This window comes from Atractosteus spatula, chromosome 11 (assembly GCF_055471065.1).
Source record: "Atractosteus spatula isolate fAtrSpa1 chromosome 11, fAtrSpa1.hap1, whole genome shotgun sequence".
Lineage (NCBI taxonomy): Eukaryota > Metazoa > Chordata > Actinopteri > Semionotiformes > Lepisosteidae > Atractosteus > Atractosteus spatula.
The window spans coordinates 16,096,649-16,116,949 of NC_142716.1; the positions used below are offsets into that span (position 1 = coordinate 16,096,649).

General features: G+C 36.5%; 1 protein-coding gene and 1 pseudogene across 2 annotated transcripts; one reads left to right on the forward strand and one right to left on the reverse strand.

Moving 5' to 3' along the window:
• Window positions 1-1,746: 1,746 nt before the first annotated feature.
• Window positions 1,747-7,321, forward strand: LOC148823630 (cytochrome P450 2J2-like; annotated as a pseudogene). The gene is made up of 5 exons (XR_016093779.1): window positions 1,747-1,843; window positions 3,306-3,430; window positions 4,133-4,320; window positions 5,073-5,209; window positions 5,362-7,321. The product of XR_016093779.1 is annotated as a cytochrome P450 2J2-like (transcript).
• Window positions 7,322-12,022: 4,701 nt separating this feature from the next.
• On the reverse strand, window positions 12,023-13,854 carry LOC148823631 (cytochrome P450 2J2-like). The gene is made up of 3 exons (XM_088927417.1): window positions 13,667-13,854; window positions 12,570-12,708; window positions 12,023-12,198 (listed from the first exon to the last, which is right to left on the reverse strand). Exons 1-3 carry the CDS (start codon window positions 13,781-13,783, stop codon window positions 12,023-12,025), a joined length of 432 nt encoding a protein of 143 aa, XP_088783543.1. The 5' UTR covers window positions 13,784-13,854.
• Window positions 13,855-20,301: the final 6,447 nt, after the last annotated feature.

Genomic DNA, 20,301 nt, shown 5'->3' on the forward strand with positions numbered 1-20,301 from the left:
ACTTTATCAATGTTGGGTGTTATTAGGATCATGATTATGAAGTGCTAGTGGTATACATTTTCAATTTTCAAAAAGCAGTTGTATTGTATATATTTGTGTGTACTATAGATGTAAGTTCATTTTCTTAAACAAATGCATGTTTCATTGGATTATGAAAGATATTAGATACATTTCTAAAAAATTCAAATTATCGCTTTTTAATCTCTTTGGACACAAATGTTACATTGGTGCAGGCCCTATTTATTAATCTATAATGTACAACATGCAGGGTTGGTATTATCCAATAGTTACTTAAGGATGCAGCAGAGAAGATTTTCCCTTATGACTTCAAGGAATTTCGGTGTGGGCAAGAAAAGCCTGGAACATACCATTGTTAAGGAGTGCAGGTTCCTGAATGAGGCCATGGCGGATAAGCAAGATATCTGTTACTGACCCAACTGAAATTGTCCATGATCTGTGTGAATGTCTTGTAATGTTATACCAAAGGTGAACTGTTATGTTACTTTGCACAGGGCTGTTATTTCTCCAATGAGCTACTGTATGTTGTCAGTGTCATTTTTCTACTCATATCCATATTTTTTTCACTATAACGTATGTACCATATAAATAACTTTTATAGTTAAACACTTCTTTTAAGTATTTAAATGAAGGGCTAAAGGATTGTGCCATTTTGTGAGTCTAGAATAAACTATCACCCCATGCTCTTGCATCTAATATTCTGGATTACTTCAAGAAATAGCTGGATTAGATCCTTGGATTAATTAATTACTACAAACTGAACACCACAGATGATCCGAAAGACTCTCCTATTGTTTGGAACATTTCCTTTGTTCTTTTGATTCTTTATCTCAAACCAGCATGGGAATATTTGTGATCAAACTTTACTGTAGTTTGCAGTTTGTACTATTACTGTACACTGATGTGTCATTTTTATGTGCCATTTTAGGGAAGCCCTTTGATCCCCAGTTCATCATTCACAATGCCGTATCTAACATAATCTGCTCTGTAGTGTTTGGAAACCAGTATGAGTACACAGACAGACACTTTCAGGAGCTGCTGCATTTGATTGACGTAACATTAAAAATGCAGGTTACCATGTGGGCCTAGGTGAAAACAGCATGTTTTTCTTTTCCTTGATGTAACTATGAGAAGATTCAAGTAACCTTATATTTGTTGATTCATAGACATTCATTTTTCTACATTTCCATGAAAGTCTTTGGCTTTCCAATCAAGTGTTTAGATACTGTACCTGGTTTGTGTTCTCAGTAATGTGTTTTATGTATGTGAGCTAAAAAGGCCTGCATAACGCACTCCCTGAATTGTTAAATTGAAGTTCAAGAGACAGACAAACTTCTCTGGCCAGAATGTTCCTAAGACATCAGTTCCCTTGAAAACCTATGCAGTTCAATCCAGCATACCACGGCCATCATCATAATTTAATCTGTCATCAGAAGGCTGTGAATTTAAAATTAGTTGTGTATTTTATAAAGCTATCACATTCATAGCAGACCATAAGAAATGTGTAGATGCTGAGGAACATAAAAACATTGCTGTAACTTTTTACCACAATTAAAAGTAGGTTCATCAGATGGAAACACAATTAAAAAAATACATGGTGATTTATGATGCATAAATGTTAGTGTCATAATGGTTCTCTCTTGTGCAGTTGTATAATGCATTCCCTACAATAATGAAGATAGTTCCTGGGCCTCATTACACTATCTTTTCAAATTGGAAGAATGTGATTTCATTTGTGAAATCAGAGATCCGGGCTCACAAAGAAGACTGGAATCCATCCTGCCCCAGAGATTACATTGACTGCTATCCGGATGAGATTGAAAAGGTAAACCAAAGCCATATTCCAGTCATATCAGGTAGTTGAGCAGTTGGCTAGAAATTCACTGCTTTTCCATGAATGGATACTCTCTACAGTTTATCTTAAAAAATGAGGAACCTCAAGTCAAAGTGATTGTTTATTGGAGTTGATAATGAAAATTAGGGAGAAAGGGATTCTAATTCTCGGTATACCCTAGTGTAGTTTATCCCATCCCAGTGTTCATTGTACAAGCAATCATCCAGTCAACCCATCAGCTAAACACCATCATCTTGCTTGCTAACAGTTCTCAGTTTCCTTATACATGTCACTGGCTGCTATTGATCCCTACTGCTAGTTAATACTCCAGACCTTTAGCAAAGTTTCAACTATAGCCATCTGCACCTGATATCTTGATACCCTACAGAACTGCTTATACAATGTTTCAGATACTATTCTTTTAAATGCAATCATCTTAACTGCTGCTTCCTTGATATATGACAGCTGTGACATAATCATTTCATTATTCTGGATCGGTTTTGAAGTCTTCCATGTCATCTTTAGTGTATTAATTTCTTAGGTGTTACAGTTATTCAGTGAACAAGTGTAATGACTTTTCACCTCACGTAATGTTTCAACACTTAATATTCTAGCTCTGATTAATTGCTACATATGCTTCAATTGCTAAAATGTTTTTGTCTAACAGAGGTGGAACCAAATGCTTACCAAGCTAAGATAGATATTCTTATTTGCTTTTAAGTAAGCTTTTAAGCGCTTTGAGAAGTCACCTTTAAGGGCGCTATATAAAATAAAGTTTATTATTTTTGTTGTTATTATTATTATTATTATTATTATTAAGTAATGTCTCTTTGCTGCTATTCTTATAAAGTGGCCATTTTCTCAGATTCCTCATTTATGTCTGATAATGCTGGTTTAATTATTTTCCTGTCTTTTCTGGTATTTCTAGGGCCCAACTTTTTTACTTATGTTACTGGAAAAAAATAGGAATAAGACTGCAGAACTTAGAAATTGAATAACTTGTTTTAGTTACTGCAGTTCCTGGCTTATGTCCACACAATTCATGAATCTCAATTTTTATTATTTGCAAGTATCAGTGTTGGTTTAATCATGTTTGTTCTTAAAGCTTAGCTTAGTCATCCTTAAGGTCTTATTAGAGAATCTTCCTTTTATTTTCCCCATTTAATGGAAGGCAAATAATGCTTCCCAGATTTTGTTAACAGTTTACTATTTATAGCCATATATATTGATACAGTATATCCATATACTTCCTATTAGAATATTTTCCACAATATATTACACAACTTAAATGCAATAAATTCCAAGGGATATACAGTATAGAATATTCTTCTGAATGTTCCCAGGATGTCCACAAAAATATTTACTAAAACTGAGGAATGTCCAAATGTTTCATTTTTGAGTACTTTGAAACGTAAGATATTTTAGCAAACAGGATTTGTTTTTCCACTTTCAGAGCAAAATTTGATGAGGAAAACCTACGTTTCTGTGTTCTTGATCTGTCTGTGGCTAGGACAGAAACAACAGCAACCACACTATGCTGGGCTCTCCTCTTCATGACCAAATACCCAGAGATACAGAGTAAGTCAAGTGCGATGATCTTTTTGTCTACATTACATATTGATAATTGACATTTTCATATCTTGGCCCCTGAGTCTTCAGTGCAAGGTTAATTCAGTGCAGGCTCTTCTTTCAGGAAAGCATATTTTATCACCCATGGAGTAGAATGTCATAAACATTTATGGGCTGTTCAAGGTACAACAGATACACAAAACAGATGTGATACAGAGTTAAAGCTCTTTAGGTTACAGTGTGAGGAGAAATAAACTGACACCACAAAAATCAAACAAAACAAAAGCCTAGCTCTCTTTGTACAGATTTGTACAACTGTATAACTAAGCTATGTACCAGCAACAAAACCAAGTCTGTTCTGGGACTCTTCCAAAACTCAAGTGTCAAAACACTGCAAAAGGTCAACCATTCTCTCTCTCCCTCTGGCGTTACTTGCATACATGTAACAGAGGATCTGCCCTCTATCTCTATCGATGGCAAGTATAATTGAGACAAGAATCTGAACTTGTCTCATTCCACTGCCCTCTCAGTTGGCTATATAAGTTCATAGTATAAACAGTACATTAAGTCTAATGAAGATCTTTCACTTGGGCTCATGTTGTGCTTAATAGATAAATCTGTCTATACATCAAAATAATTATAGGTACTGCTAAAACCTAGATGACTATACATGAAAGATTTCCTCTTTACTTACTCTGTTGATTTTTACAGAGAAGGTCCAGGATGAGATAGACAGAGTCATTGGACAGGGATGGCAGCACTCCATGGCAGACCGTGCTAACATGCCCTACACTGATGCTGTGATCCATGAAGTCCAGAGGATGGGCAATATTGTTCCTCTGAACCTGCCCAGGATGGCAACAAAAGATATCACTGTATGAAGTTATGTTCTTCCAAAGGTAAGACTAATGGAGTATATAATGAAAGTTTGGGAGGGATGACAGCAGCTAGTTTCAGTCAACCTCAGCTGTCAGTCATTTGTAATCATTCCTGACATAATTTCCTCACATAAAAACAATAAATCTCCATTATTCCTTCGCAAATGTCTTTTGTAATGCCTCCTCCTCCCCATTTCCACCTTTGCAGCTGCCCCTTGGACACTTATAACTCCACATGGGGGTCGTAGCCTTGTTGTCCTATGCTCAGAGGTTGGCCTTCAGCCAAGCAGGCTGAGAAAACTTTACTGTGACTAAAACACTATATAAATTCACTATACTTAACTCTTGGATGTTATTATTCCAAGTGAAATAAACTTTAATGTTAAAATACATGTATTTTAACAGAATGCATGCTGCTTATTCTAAGTAGGTCATAAATCATACAATGAAACTGTTGTACTAAAGTTCAGCTAATAAATAGGTCAATACATTGAATAGGGAAATGTTTTTTAAGTAGTTAAAATAAAGTCGCAAGAAATAAATCACTCTAGATGAATCTTGAACTTTCTTTACTTATAAAAAGAGATTGCATAATGGCTTTGCTTATAATGATGTCATATACTGACATGGAATTTAAATTAGCAAGATTCCTTTCCTTTCTGGACATTTTAATCAGATATCATTTCCTTTTCAGTGCTGTATGTTATTGTTAAGAGTGTTTTGAGTACTGTTGTTAAAGTTGATAAATATATAAAGTTATAATTTTTTTTTAGGGTACACAGATCTTTTGAAATTTAATTTGTGCTTTTTGACAAGAATGAGTGGGAAACACACAATTTTAATCCTGAACACTTTCTAGAGGAAAATGGGACGTTTGTCAGAAGGGATGCATTTATGCCACTCTCTGCAGGTAAACATTAGTGTAACCTAATACAGTATACGCTGTTCATTTTATTCATAAGAATAATACATCTAGATATTTTAAGTAGATACATTTTCCATGCTGTAAAATTTAAAATGAAAAAACCTTTAAAAGTCCTTAACTACCTTTTGTTCCTCTAGGAAAGAGGGTGTGTCTGGGGGAGCAACTGGCTCGGATGGAGTTGTTCCTATTCTTCACTTCTTTTCTTCAGAGTTTCACCATTTCCCCACCACCTGGCGTGGAGCCCAGCCTGGAATTTAAGATGGGATCCGCACTTTACCCTAAAGAGTTGAAAATATGTGCTGTCTCTCGTTAGAAGAGAAAACTTTGCAGTTAAAGCAGGTTATTAACTAATTTCTGGAGCATCTCAAAAGGTCAGTTTGATTCAAGTATTTCAAGTCTTTCAAGGCATTGATAAAGTCACTCCAGTGGACTTCCTCAGAGTCAACAGTGAAACCCTAACAGAGAACACAAATTGACATTATTGGGAAATGCATTTAAAACTGAGAGTAGGAAACACTTTTTTACACATAAGGGCTGTGGGGGTCTGGAACAAGCTGCCTAGTGATGTTGATGAAACTGATACCATTTTAAGAAATGGTTGAATAAGATCCTTAGATCAGATATGTACTTGAAAACATCAGCTTAGATGGACTGAATGGCCTCTTTTGATTTGTGACATTTCTTGACATTACATGTTGGACAACAACACTGGCCAGAAATCACTCAGAGGGGGATTGTCTAATTAGCTCAACCCCTGCATTATGACAGCTCTTACTACTTGAGGCTGAGAATCACAACATAAAAAGGATGCAACAAACACAGATCTTTTTTGAGACCTGATTGTGGGTTATAGGTTTTATTTTCAATGCAGTCTTGTTTGGAAGAGTGACTGGTGGTGGAAAAAAGGTACTGTAATACAGAAATGTATGTGTAATCTGAGAAGGGTTCTGAAAAGGCTCTTTTACAGGTAGGTAATTTGATTACCTCCTAACCCCAGTTCTTTAGAGATGCCTTTGATCCACGGGTTTATTGTAAGCTCCAAAAAGAGAGCTAGCTATAAGCCTGTTTTGCTTTACACTCCTAACATGTGATGACAAAACTAAAATAGCCTAACTGTTGAAACCAGAAGTAAAAAAATGCCTTCCTAACAATTGCATTTCCCCAGCAATTTTATCATCACAAATGCATTACCTTTCCTTACACTTTAGTCCATCAAGTTTTATCTTGGAGAATACCCTGGGACACCCACAACAGGTCGTTCCAAAGGATCAAAGGACCCTTTTTTACAGTATAGTGTCCTCATCACTATACTAGGGCATTAGGATGCAAACAGACCACAGAGAGCCCCCTACTTGTCCTACTAACACTTCTTTCAGCAGCAACCTTAACTTTCCCAGGAGGTCTCCCATGCAGGTACTAACCAGGCTCACACCTGCTTAGCTTCAGTGGGTTATTAGTTGTGAGTTGCAGGGTGATATACTGTAGCTACTGGTTATGAGTAATGATGATTAAATGACTTGTTTTAACTAATGACTTGTTACATCTGAACATCATTAACTCTTCATATACAGTATTTAGCATGAATTCAGTTATACTGCTCAGGGTTACACGGTCACCTTGAGGAGTCTTTCTATAGACTCCTATGAAGAAGGTATGGCTTGAAGCGTGTGGGATGGTTGGGGTAAAAGAACTGAGGGAATTAACTAAAAGTCCTTACTAGAAGTTTGTATTATATCTTGTTAACTTTGTATCTTTTTACTTATATTTTACTAAATCTGTCTCAGGATATCGGGTCTCAAAAGATAACATAGCCACATGATGTCTTTATGCACAGCTGACATAGTTCTCAGGGAAATGACCGAGTGACCTCTCCTGGAACAAATGGTCTATTCGGCAGAAGGGGCTGCTTGTCACGCAAGGCCGGCAGTAAAGGATATACTGTATATGTAATGGTCAGCCTTTTAGAATTACCATATATAGCCACAATGCAAGTAGAGAGTCATGTGGGAGTGTACTGTATCTTGTATCGTTTGTTTCACTGTATAAAAGAGCATTGTAAGCATTGTCTTTGAAGTCGTGTGCCACACGACGGAAGACTTCCATATGCATATGAATAAAGATGACTTTCAACACACAAACGCTCAGGTGATGCCGTTTTTTCTGGCACAATAGAACAAACTCCATCTGTCGTGTTTTCCAATAATCCAGAGGTGACCTTGCCTGTCAGCAGTTAGCCTGTGCGCTTTATCTTTCCATCAGTTCAATTTGAAACAAAGATCCAGACATGCAGCTAGCTTTGCAAGGCATCTCTAAGGATGACTGCTTCAATAGCACCATCTTGTCATTGTAGGTTCCAATGGTGTATGCATATGATATGAGCATCAGACATGTTTACAGTATATACCGTATAGAGATGACTGTCAATATCTTGTCTCCCTGGACCTTCTTGATAAATTTTGTAAAGGGTTTGTATGATTATAAGGGCAATTTATGAAGTTTGTTTTATAAGACTTGTGAGTGTTACATTTGTCTCATTTTAAAATAGTGCTTGGCTCTGATTTTAACATGGTTATGGACCCCTCTATGGATTATTCCAGCTCCACAAAAACCAGTGCCCAGTCACATGCAACTGCAGACTTAAAGCACTGCATATTGGATATACAGTAGGTTTACCTACTGTTTCAAGTATTCAGTCCTACAATCTCAGGGAATACACCTACAGTACCTGTATTTCTCTCATAGGCACAGATTGTATTCCAGGATTCCAGATAGAGCAAACAGGAGTGCAGAAAGTGCACAGCCCTGGCAAGTCTGGCTGGAGATGGAAAATTGTGTTGAAATTAATTACATTCGCTGACAGATTGACATATAAGACTGTAATCATATCTACTTAATCTTTGCCCAGTCCAAAGTGATACAATACAGCCCCAGAGATATTCCCATTCCAAGCAAACAAAAGACTTAAGATTATTATATGATCAGTTATATGAAGGGGCCGTTGGATATTATCTGAGGCCAATCTTTGGTCTTGATGTATCAAGCTAGTCATGAACATCTTAATGTATTGGGCAAGAACGTTTACAGTATGTAAGTACTGTATGAAGTTAGCTATTAATTAAGGAAAGGGGACGAAAATTTTTGCAATTACCTAGGCCCTTCTCTTTCTTTAATAAGAGTATGTTTGCCGAATTTACATATCTACAAAAGCTGCATTTACTCACAGTATTCCTAATCATGACCTCACCAGTTTGTCTCAGCAGTAAAGTGGAAGCTCTGGCTGTATCCCTTCAAGGCCAGGGGACCAGTCTTTTGGCATAGACTGTAGAGATGCTTTACACTCCTCCAGACAGAGGAGCACCAAGTATTGTTGCTTCAACCTGGTTGAGTCTGGGAAGCTTATGGCTTGTCAAAAATCTTGAATATTTTTCTCAGTCAAATTGGCCATGGGGGTGTGTAAAGTTTGATAAAAATAATGGAATTCAGAATTTATTTGGTGAGGATCAGACAGCGGAGTACCATTACTGGATTTAATTTAAAGATAATGCCCACCAGCTTTTTACTGCACAATTTGAGCACTCATAAGGGACTTGGTCTTACATAATATCTACAATATGCATATTCCAATAGTAAAGCTGGTGGGTTTTACAAATTAAGAATTCAGCTCATTGATTAAGTTCTGTTCACTTTTAACTAGATGAAGTTCTTTGACAGTAAAGTCTGAGAATTTAGACTGTTGGGTATGTTCTAATATTTTTATTTTCAAGATCTGAAATTTTTTAAGCCTGTTCTTGTTTAAATGGGATGGAAATTTAGTTGGAAAATCCCTGAAAAACCCTCTCAGTGTATCCCCTAATATACAGGGATACTTGACTGAGCCCTTATTGAATACAATAAATTCAAGAAATCATGTTTGAAATTCAAACTTAAATCTGTGTTATATCATAGAGACATGTTGAAATACCATCTGGGGGCAGGAGATGAGGACTGGCTGCACAAGAATGATCTGAAATTCTGTTTTGCATTATCTCACAGCCCTGCATAAAATGCTTAAATGATGTACCAAATCTCCTGTCTTTCTAACTATGTCTAATTAACCTACTGTATTCCATTTTCTTTATGGAAGAATAGAGGCATGCACACTTCAATGATATAATTGAACATACAGTAATACTCTGCTTACATTTGAGGACCTCAAATTAAAGTATACATTTCAAGGTACCTCTTCCTTTTTGTATCTGCATTAGTGCTCTGCAATTCATGCTTACAGAGGGCCTTGGGGGATACAGTTATCATTACACGAGTTGCAGGAATTTTTTAAAAAATATTGATAAAAAGAAAAACATACAGTAATTCCAAATAATACATTTTCTTTTCTTGAAGGCAAGATAGAAATTAACTGTTCACTATACGTGGGCTAGATTTCTGCAGATGACATTACATGGACAAAGTTGACATACATTATGCCTCCAGAAATCCTAATCATCAGTTTATACATTCAATCTCATCCACAGATCTCATTTTATCTGAAAAAAAAGATATCTAGTGAAATTGGCACCATTGAAACTTTGCTGTGTTCTTGGGATGCTGTGGGCACTTTTATGCATATGTTTTAGGACTGTTGGGAGGTGAAATGTTTCTTGCTGAAACAGCCAAGACACCTACTGTATATTACTTCATGGCAAACACAAAATATTTGAACGATTAAAAAAAAATCTTTCTTTTGTGTCTCCCCTTGTGTTTCATAAATTAAAGAGAGGGAGAGGAGGGAATGAGGAAGGGGAAAGGAGAAGATAGGGGAGAGGGAGGAACGTCACTGGGTTTTATCTTCTTATTTTTGACATACAATTCCTTTGCATTCACTTCACACCATATATATACTGTACATACTTTGATATTGTTATCTCCCTGCAAAAGTTAATAAATTATTGGTCACAAAAAATAAATATTATAATACAAAAGCACAGTAAATGTTACAGTATATGGAAATAGCTGGATTATAAAGGAATAGAAAAATCAGGTCAAATAAAGCAAACATAAAATAACAGTTCAGGAAGTTCAGTTGAAAAAGAACCTGGAGTGGTAATATGCTGGTCAAATATGCTGGTGATGTGTCAGGAATTAGAAATAAAATGTTGGACCTGAACATTATTGAAGAAAGTCCATGATTGTGCAAATTCCTAAACCACATAGTATACGGCTCTTTTGTAAAGACTAGAGCTGGACAGCTTTTTAGCATACCTGTTCATTTGATTCAGTTCAGTTAAATGAATCAATTCAAAATATTCTTTAATTTCATTCATTTGATTCACTAAGCCACCAGAATGGAAAAGCACCACTGAATAGAATCTGTATCAGTAAATGAAATAGTGCTGCTGAATCTAGTCTGTCTAAGAACAACTCAATGCTACCAAATACCATATTCAAATAAATAAATATTTAAATGAGGCTTACTCATTTACAAAGCTAAATGGAAAATAAGACATAATGACATTTGAGGAATGAATATTTTTGTGAAAATACTAGAGTAAGTATTATGTACAGTATAGACAGTTAAGTTTATGAGAGCTTTGCCTGTTTGCCACATACAGTTGCTGCTTACAGGTTAAAAGGTAGCAAAATATAAGTGAAAATAATGCCAAACTATACACATTTTATTACACTGAATTACCACAATTCTGTTATAATATTAGATTAGGTAATGAAAAAGTGTCACATCAAATGTATTTTTATTTAAAAAAAATAAGTGCAAAATTAATAACGGAGAACTTAGAAAATTACAAAAAAGAAACGACAAGTTTTTCATCATTTTATAACCCATCAAATTAAGGTTAGTTAAATCTTTAACAGTGGAATTATAATGGAAATAATTTTTACATAAAACACAGTATGATTGCTTAATGTTCATTATTTTGCATTGAACTTGAGTTTCTTTGTTCCTAGAAATTCATATATTCAGAGATTTAGTTTTCTGTGGGATCTTATACCTGAAAAATACACCAGCCTTTTATTTGCATTATATTTGTATTTATTTTCTTTAATAAATTTGTAATGTTTGTAATGTTTACAACAAAATTAATTAGGCATTTAAAAAAATAAATCAATTTGGAATATTCGTACATATTTATTTAACAATTTACATATGTATTTAAGAACTAAGTCGCATTTCTTAAATGTTTAATTTGTTCATCATTATTTAATTATTTAATCATTATTTAATCACTGAACTCAGTTACCGAAAATTCACAGATAAGTTTGGCATTCATACGAAGCACTAAAGTTACACCAGTCTGTGTTGTTGTAATGCATAAATAATATGAGTAGAGGTTGAAAAAAGTCACAGAGCAGTTCAGCGAAGGCTTGAAATGAGTTTTAATTTGTTACCAAAAAGGAGATTTTCTGGAGAACACCCATAAATACAAACACACAGTGTATTCATGGTGGTGCTCTGAATTCAAGCGGTTTTCAATCAAGTTTTATAGTCTAAGTACAGACCTGGCCACTCTCTAATGTTGCTATTAAATGGATAATTTTTAGAAGTGTGCATTGCATATGCATTAGAACCTATAAAAAATAGTTTCACGGAATAATGCCTTTTTCTGATAAGGTTATAACTGCCTTTCAATTATTGCTGTTCCATACAGTATAAAACAGGTGTCTGTCTCTCTCTGCAAAGAATACATTTAGAATGCATTCAGATCAGGTCAGGAATGAAAACAGGCGAGATTAGATTCTACAATTAGGCTCTTTGACTAAAGTAAAGTATATGAATGCCAGTTCTACTGTATCTGTAAAATTCTTTCAGCGAGGGACTGCACAGAGCCTGAATTGCTTTGGTCTCAGTGTTGTTCCCATACTGAACTCCAGACTGGGATCCTCTCCAGGAGGAGGAGAGAATCTGAATCTCTGAAGAAGGGAAGTGAAGAACAGAAACAGCTCCATCCATGCCAGCTGTTCCCCCAGACACACTCTCTTCCCTGAAAGAAATAAAATGGCAGTAAATATTATGGAGATTTACAAAAGAACAAGTTGTAAAATAAAAATTACAGTGCCCCATAATATCTGTATGTTGCTAAATACACACACACTCACACCAGGGCCAATTTTGCCCAGAAGCCAATTAACCTTCCTAACTGTAGGTCTTTAAACTGTGGGCAGAAACCCACGTGAACACAGAAAACATACAAACTCTACACTGACAGGATCCCAGAAATTGAACCCAAGGACCCAGTACTCTGAGGAAACGATGCTTACCACTGTGCCTAATTTTGCCTTTCAGATATGTACACTAATTATCCACAACACTTCATGAAAGAGATAGACATTCACATTAAAATCAAATAAATACCAGCTGAGAATGGCATGAATGCATCTCTTCTTATAAACGTCCCATATTTTAGAAAGTGTCCTAGATTGAATGTATCTGGTGTTGCCCACTCCCTTCTGTCAAACAGCACTGAGGTTATGTTTGGTGTCACAGGGGTTCCCTACAGGAGCAGAGAAAACATAAAATATTAACTTTTACCACTGTAGACTTTGTGTTTACTTTAGTGAGTATACATACCTGAGATACTGGACTCATACATTTCTAAATAGGTAGGTCCCTTTTTTCAGCCCAAAAAGGCCCATGGAGAATGGGGGCAAGGGCACTGGATGTGGAGGTGATGTGGTCTATTACACCTGGAAGGATTAACCCCCTGTACTCATTTGGAAAGTAGGCTGAGACATTTCTCAATACAATACAATCAAATCCAATGTCAGCAGCCATATTACTCTGAAACTCACAACTGGCAACTCACTGAAGCTAAGTGGGTGTGATTCTGGTCAGTACTTGGATGGGAGACCTCCTGGGAAAAACTAAGGTTGCTGCTGGAAGAGGTGTTAGTGGGGCCAGTAGGGGGCGCTCACCCTGTGGTCTGTGTGGGTTCTAATGGCCCAGTATAGTGACGGGGATACTATACTGTAAACAGGCGCCGTCCTTCGGATGAGCCATAAAACCGAGGCCCTGACTCTCTGTGGTCATTAAAATTCCCAGGGCGTTTCCCGAAAAGAGTAGGGGTGTAACCCCGGCATCCTGGCCAAATTTCCCATTGGCCTTACCAATCATGGCCTCCTAATAATCCCCATCTATGAATGGGCTTCATTGCGCTGCTCTCCTCCCCACTGATAGCTGATGGGGGGTGAGTGTTCTGGCACACTATGGCTGCCGTTGCATCATCCAGGTGGATGCTGCACATTGATGGTGGTGGTGGAGGGGAGTCCCCATTACCTGTAAAGCACTTTGAGTGGAGTGTCCAGAAAAGCACTATATAAGTGTAAGCAATTATTATTATTAATACAAATTTTCAGATACATGTCAAAATGTTTGTGACACAAGAAAATATACAATAATACAGTTGAAAAGATATACAGATTAACTTGTATTTGGTATTCATCATCTCTCACCTTCGGAATTAAATACCCTCCTATGGTTATGTCACTAGAAGCGATCCTGGGTAGGTTCAAGGGTACAATGTTCCTCATCCTTAGGACTTCATGGATTACAGCATCAGTGTAGGGCATGTTGGGTCTGTCTGCTATGGAGGGCTGTTGTCCCTGTACAACTACTTTGTCTATCTCTGCCAGGACCTTCTCTATGCAAAGACACAAACTTCTTTCTATGCTGCAGGGTAGGTATGGATCCTGTACACTAAGTTGTTGTAAGAAGTTTTTTTGTCACAGTCAAATCAATTTTCAATCAAATCCATCATGGTATTCCATAACTTAATGCATGATTTGTATAGCTGCATTAGACACCTACAGTAACTTGTTAGTAAAGCCGTTAAAGCAGTGATCCTATTTAACTAAAAGCCTATTAATTTTTTTTTTATTTTGAAAACCACAAACCTGCTAGATTTAACTTAAGATGAACTCTTTAGTCAACTGAATCCTTAAAAGAAACCAAGAAGTTGCTCAGCTGGAGCCTTTGCAATATTTTGTTTTCTACTCAGAGTTTGAAGATCTTTGAAGAGTTTGAAGGTTAAATAACAGTCTCAAAATATGTTTAGGAACTGAAAACAAAGAGTTCAACTTAAGCCAATTACAAGCTCTATTTAGGTTTCAATTATTTAATTGAGTGTTAGGGTGAAACAAAGATCAACAGGAGTGTGGATCCCCAGGACCAGAACTGGGAACACCTGTTCTGCACAACACTAGTGATGAAAATAGTCACCTTGCATTTCTGGGTATTTAATCATATAGAGAAGAGCCCAGAGCAGAGTGGTTGCTGTGGTTTCTGTTCCAGCAACAAATAAATCCAAAGTGCAATAGCATGTTTTCTTCAGCAAAATCTGCTTCAGTATCATTATTGTGCTACAAATTAAAAACAGAAAATCGGAATGTCTTAGCAAAGTGTCTACTGTCCAGAATATTCCAAGCATGATACAGTATGTCAATTAATAATAATCAAATAATAGAATATGAATGTACTGTAGCTAATTTGAAATGACAAAACCATAGCAATCTCTTGTGTTTTTTTAACTTTTATACTGTTGGTTTATCTTAATTAAATAAATTATTGAATTTTTTCATAATCCAACAACATGGATTGTGACAAGTAAATTAATTACACCTGGCAGTCTGTAATCTTTTCAATACCATTTTTTCAGAAAATGTTGTGACCCCTTAAGAGATCTGTTTGAATCTTCAGCTAATTAAAAAAAAAATTGGCAAACATACTTTGTAAGTCAGGTTATTTTGTTAGTCCAACAGTTAATCAGATACAGTACTTCTATATGAAATGATATTCTTACAAATCTACAAATCAAAATGCCTTCATATTGTAACAACTCATCAGCTACTACTCTACTCTTGTATATTTACCTATACTGTATATATACTGTATACCTGCCTGTGACTCAGAAATACTCCACTCTTTTACCTTTTCCATCTCACCCAGGTAGCAGTCAATGTAGTCCCTGGGGGCTGAAGGGTCCCAGTTCTTTCTGTGTTTGTCAATCTTAGATTTTATAAGATATCACAGCATTCCAGCATGAGAAGTTTTTCCTGTGGGGCCCAGGAATTCTTCTCATTATCCAGGGGAACAAATTATAAATCTATATTTTAAAATAAAGACAAAGGCCAAGCTTAAGTTTCAAGGTAGGAAATTATGTATGTATAGTACAGTCCTAAACAGTAATCTATCCACAGGAGCTGTTTCTGCTGTTTACTCCACATGGAAATTTTAGAAATTATATGAAGCAGAAAAGCTGTACTTGCATGTGTCCAAATGCTCCCATCTAAAAAGACGACTTCATCAATTAACCTCAGCAACTCCTGAAAGCCACTGTCCCTGTACTCAAACCTGTCCCCAAACACCAAACAGCAGATAATGTTTGAGACAGCATTGTTTATGGTGAAATGGGGATCAAATGGTAGTCCTGAAATAATAAAAAGATGTATAGAGAGTATTACACTTTCTGTGTATTAATAAGTATTAATACTTTCTTTAAATATGAAATTGTTTTAAAGCTTTGAATTAATCCTCAATGGATTTGGTAGTCTTAGAAAATGACCTAAGAAACAGAATTTGCTTACTTATCTAAGGACATAAGGAAATGTGAATTCCTTATTCCACACCTACCCCAAACCCTGATCTTCATCTTACCCCGCTCATTTGCAAATGCCACATTCAGGAACCTACACTCCACCTGGATGGAAGATGCCAGATTCTTCTTACCAACTCCAAAGTTCTTTAATGTAGTCAGAGCAAACCTTCTCTGCTGCTTGCATGAATATCCATTAGATCCCACCAAGCCTGCATATACAGTTATAACCAATTCAATGAAGAAATCAGTAAAGTTTACCTTTTAGGTACATTTATGTTGGGCCACAACTTAATGCAGCATTTAATCTCATTTAAGCTTTCTTTATAAAAAACAGCAATGTATCATAATTATCTTTCTGTTATACTGTTGAAAGACTTGGAAAGGACAATGGGAATGAAAGGCACATTTTAAAATTGTTTTTTAAACTAGTTTTAAAATTATTTTATAGTGCACTATTTGATGATGGGCAACATCTCAAAATGCTCCACAAATTCTCCCCATATTGCATTAAAGGATTTCAGTACCACATAACCGTAATATCATGTTTACGGTTAACGGTCATGTCAAAGTCTCCCATCCCCTCTATGTCATGCTTGTGAGAATGAAGAGCATGTTAAGCAATAGGCTGATAGTACTGTGAGAAACTCTATAATCCATTTTTTACTTTTTACTGCACTTCACACTTACTGTACTGACTGTATTGTATGTATTTTATTTTTGTATTATTGTATCATTTCATTACACTGTGCTGTGTTGAATGTGCTAAGCTGCTGTTGGACTGCAATTTCCTTCACGGGATCGATGAAGTATCTTTCTTACCTTTGTTGTTAAAGAGATCCACAAACAAGGGAATTTGAGGATGATTGGTAAAGATATCTACATGTTTGACTAAAGCCTCTTTAATGATTTTATAGCCATTCAAAATAGATCTTTCTCCAATCCGTATGCTAAAAACATTTCCATATTGTTTAGCGAGCTGATGAAAATAATTGACAAAAATCCATTCCATGTAAGCAACATCATAACTAATACAGACAGTGGCGAGAGGCAATTAGGGCTAAATATAAACATGATATTTTTAGAAAGATTTTAATTGTATTTTTGTTTGGTTTAGTTCAGAAGTGCAGTTGTGTATAAACTTGTATTTCTATATGTGCAAAGTTATGTTTTACTGTTAAATACAACAGCCATGTTGAAGTGTAGCCTTACAGATGTTACCCGTTAGCTCTTGGGCTCTTGGGCACATCTGCCACAACGCAACTTCAGTATGAGTTCTGAGAGAGATTCTGACACTTTTTTAATACTTTCTCTTACCTACTAGCAGTCTAATGTGATAAGAATAACAATACTTTTTTAATACTTTCTCTTACCTACTAGCAGTCTAATGTGATAAGAATAACAATACTTGCACTAATAAAAATAAGCCCAATCATTTTCCTGTATTACGCAGACTATAAAGTAGTATCAATTACAGGTATAATCAATTTGCATGACCTTTTAAAATATATACAGCACTTCATTGGGATTGTTTTAATTTTAAATTGTATTAGATTAAAGTTTCATTCTGCAACTACATTAATTTTAAATTTCAGGTACTGTAGGAACTAAAGGATAAAAGAAAGTCTTCTCTCTCTGTTATGTATGCTTCCATTTTGATTTCCATTTTGATGAGGTACAGTAAGTGAGGTCACTTGATTCATTGTACTGAATCAAGCAAACCGCGAAATGAAGTTAAACACAATTCAACGTATAAAAACAAGCAATGCCACAGCCACAGCTCTATTTTTTTTCTGAAACACTAACCTTTGTAACATACACATGAAGCTTATCTGTACCAAAAGTCAATATTTTCACTAAGAAAGGCAGAGACCAGGGACCAGGGGGGAAGTTCTTTGCTGCTTTGTTTCTAGACAGATCCAGCAGAATCAGAAATACAAACGAAAAAAGCTAAACATTCCATGTATTGAGACAGTCCCATAAAAAAACAAATGAAATGCACAGAAGAGTCATTTCAATTTTTATTTTGAGTTAATGCAACTTTCGGGCTAAATAACCTGAAATTTAAAAACTTAAACCCCTCCCACTTTCTCTACAGACGTTGAACAACAGTCGACCTTTAGAACATGGAGTAGTCCTGCAGTAGTCTCGCCCCTGTTTTTCACCTTCAGAACGTCATAAAATATTGTTTTTCTACATCTGGGCAAAGTCTCGCAGTTTTGCAGCTACTCGATTTTATTTCGTGGCTTTTTGCTGACCCTGCAACTGGCTGTCTTTCTACGGCTCTGTAGTTTCGCTAATATGAGAAAACGAACCTGTAGTTTCTAATCGCTACCCTTGAGAACACTAACTCCATGACCGGATACCCAGCCTTCACACATGGTGTTATGGTGAGAAGTGTTAAAACCAGAAACCAAACAACTGTGAACTATAGACAAATACCGTTAAACCAATAAGCTTTTATGATCACACACCAAACAGTAACTCTGACAACACACCTCCACAAGCACAACCATCACTTTATAGATATTGTATAACCATTTTCCTGCAAATACAATCATGTGACCATGAATCAATCTGAAACATTTCACTACCAGGTGTTTTCTTCTCAGTGCATTGTCTGTTATTCTTATTAATCCCCTTTTTGGTAACCATGTTTACTATGTTTGGTAACCTCTCAGTAACCTGTTGAGGCCAGGGCTGCATTCCCCTAGGCCACCAAACCAGAGAGTGCTAATGTACATAATACCACTTCACGGACCCACTGCGGGATCCCAAAACCTTTGCTTGCCGATTTGGGGCTGATGGGATCCCTAACATCTAACATCTAACATCTGACATCTAACATCTGCCATGCTGCCACGCTGCATATTTAGGCAACAGGAATGAATTAACCACACACAATGTGTGTTCACTCATGGGTGAACTTCCTGTGTGTTACCTTTCATATCACTTTTCAACCATTTTTAAAGAGTGCACACTCAAATGTGCACACCCTCTCTACTAACCAATTAAACCTAGATGTCAACTAAACTTGTAGGACTTGACTCAAAATGACAGCAGCTTTGTTACATCAGCCTAACATAAAATTTCATTTTATATTAATTATAAACCATTGTTGTCTTATGTCTGCGACAGCTACTTATGGTATTATATGTACTAGTAGACCATCAAAATATAAGTATACAAAAGCATTTATTGCTATGTTCTTTCAAGGAGCACCTGGCAAGATCACTTTATTGGCCATATAAAATTTCTTGTATTAGGAATTTTTGCATACCTCAGCTTGCTCTCTGTGAGACACACAGACAGGGAGAGAAGCTTGGGGTCAAAGCGGCCTGGTCAGCCATTTATACAGCACCCCTGGAGCAGTTGGGGTTAAGGGCCTTACTTAGGGGCCCAACGGGGTAGGATTCCTCTGCCAGCCACAGGATACAAACCAGCAACCTTCCAGTCACAGGCACAGATCCTTAGCCACAGAACCACTGCCCTGCCCAGCCTTGGAAACAACCAAGGTCCCAATATAGTTCAAGCACAGAAAATTTAGAGTGGAAGTCTTTGTTTCTCTTATGGGTTGGAATGACAGAGAATCCTACTTGTTACTGTGGTTGTGGTGAGAGGAAATTTGTTGTGGTGAGAGAAACAGACAAAAACAACGGTACCACCTTACAGGATCACAACAGCCAAAGTCCACAAATATAATAATGTAGCGAGTTCAGGTTCTTTGGCTTGTGCCCTCACCGCTCCCGCCCCAGTTTATCCCTCACCCCATGGGCACGAATTCAGTTGTCTGGCATCACTCAACAGGGGTATTGCCAGCTAAGCTAAAGAAGACCTTCCTCAGCCTGGGCGGCCAACATCCCTATTATGTGCAGGGGTGTATACATTACAGGTATCTATTTACCAGAGAATTCTTAGTCTCTGAGTTGGTGTGCATAATGCAATGCACTATCTGGGTCCATTTAATTACTGTAGCCTTGAAGGACTCATTTCAAGCCATCATAGGTTTGATAAAAATTCAGGTCCTGCATTTACCAAGATGACAGACTGACCAAAATATTCAAAAAACCATTAAAGAACCACTTCCTTCAACAGCCTCAAAAGCTTGCTCAAAAGCTTTGCAAAGTTTTCAATGGAAAAGTTGCTACATTCATTTTTGCACCTGTAACCAGTCATGAGTCATGTCAAGAAACACAGCCTATCTAGCAATTAGAGACTTTTTTGCTCATTGTCAGTGCTCTAGGGCAGGAAAATACTATATAGTTATCTGTTCTATGACCACCAAAACATAGTGATTCCTATCTTTAGTCTAAAGAACTAGAACAAGAATGTCCTCTCCTCTGCTTGTTCCAGGAGACTGAGAGTCCCTATTACAGTTGTGCAAAAAAGTTTGTGAACCCTTTGGAATTAATTGGATTTCTGCGTGAATGGCTCCCAAAAATGTGATCTGATCTTCATCTAAGTCATAATAATAAATAAAGACAGTCTTATTTAACG

What these genes read in the sequence shown, in the direction of transcription:
- LOC148823631 (XM_088927417.1), bottom strand. Translation starts at nt 13,783, where the DNA reads ATGCCCTACACTGATGCTGTAATCCATGAAGTCCTAAGGATGAGGAAC. An exon ending in GAGGGTATTTAATTCCGAAG is followed by an intron (nt 12,709 to 13,666) that starts GTGAGAGATGAT and finishes CTGCTCCTGTAG; the next exon opens with GGAACCCCTGTGACACCAAA. An exon ending in ATTCATGCCATTCTCAGCTG is followed by an intron (nt 12,199 to 12,569) that starts GTATTTATTTGA and finishes TATTTCTTTCAG; the next exon opens with GGAAGAGAGTGTGTCTGGGG.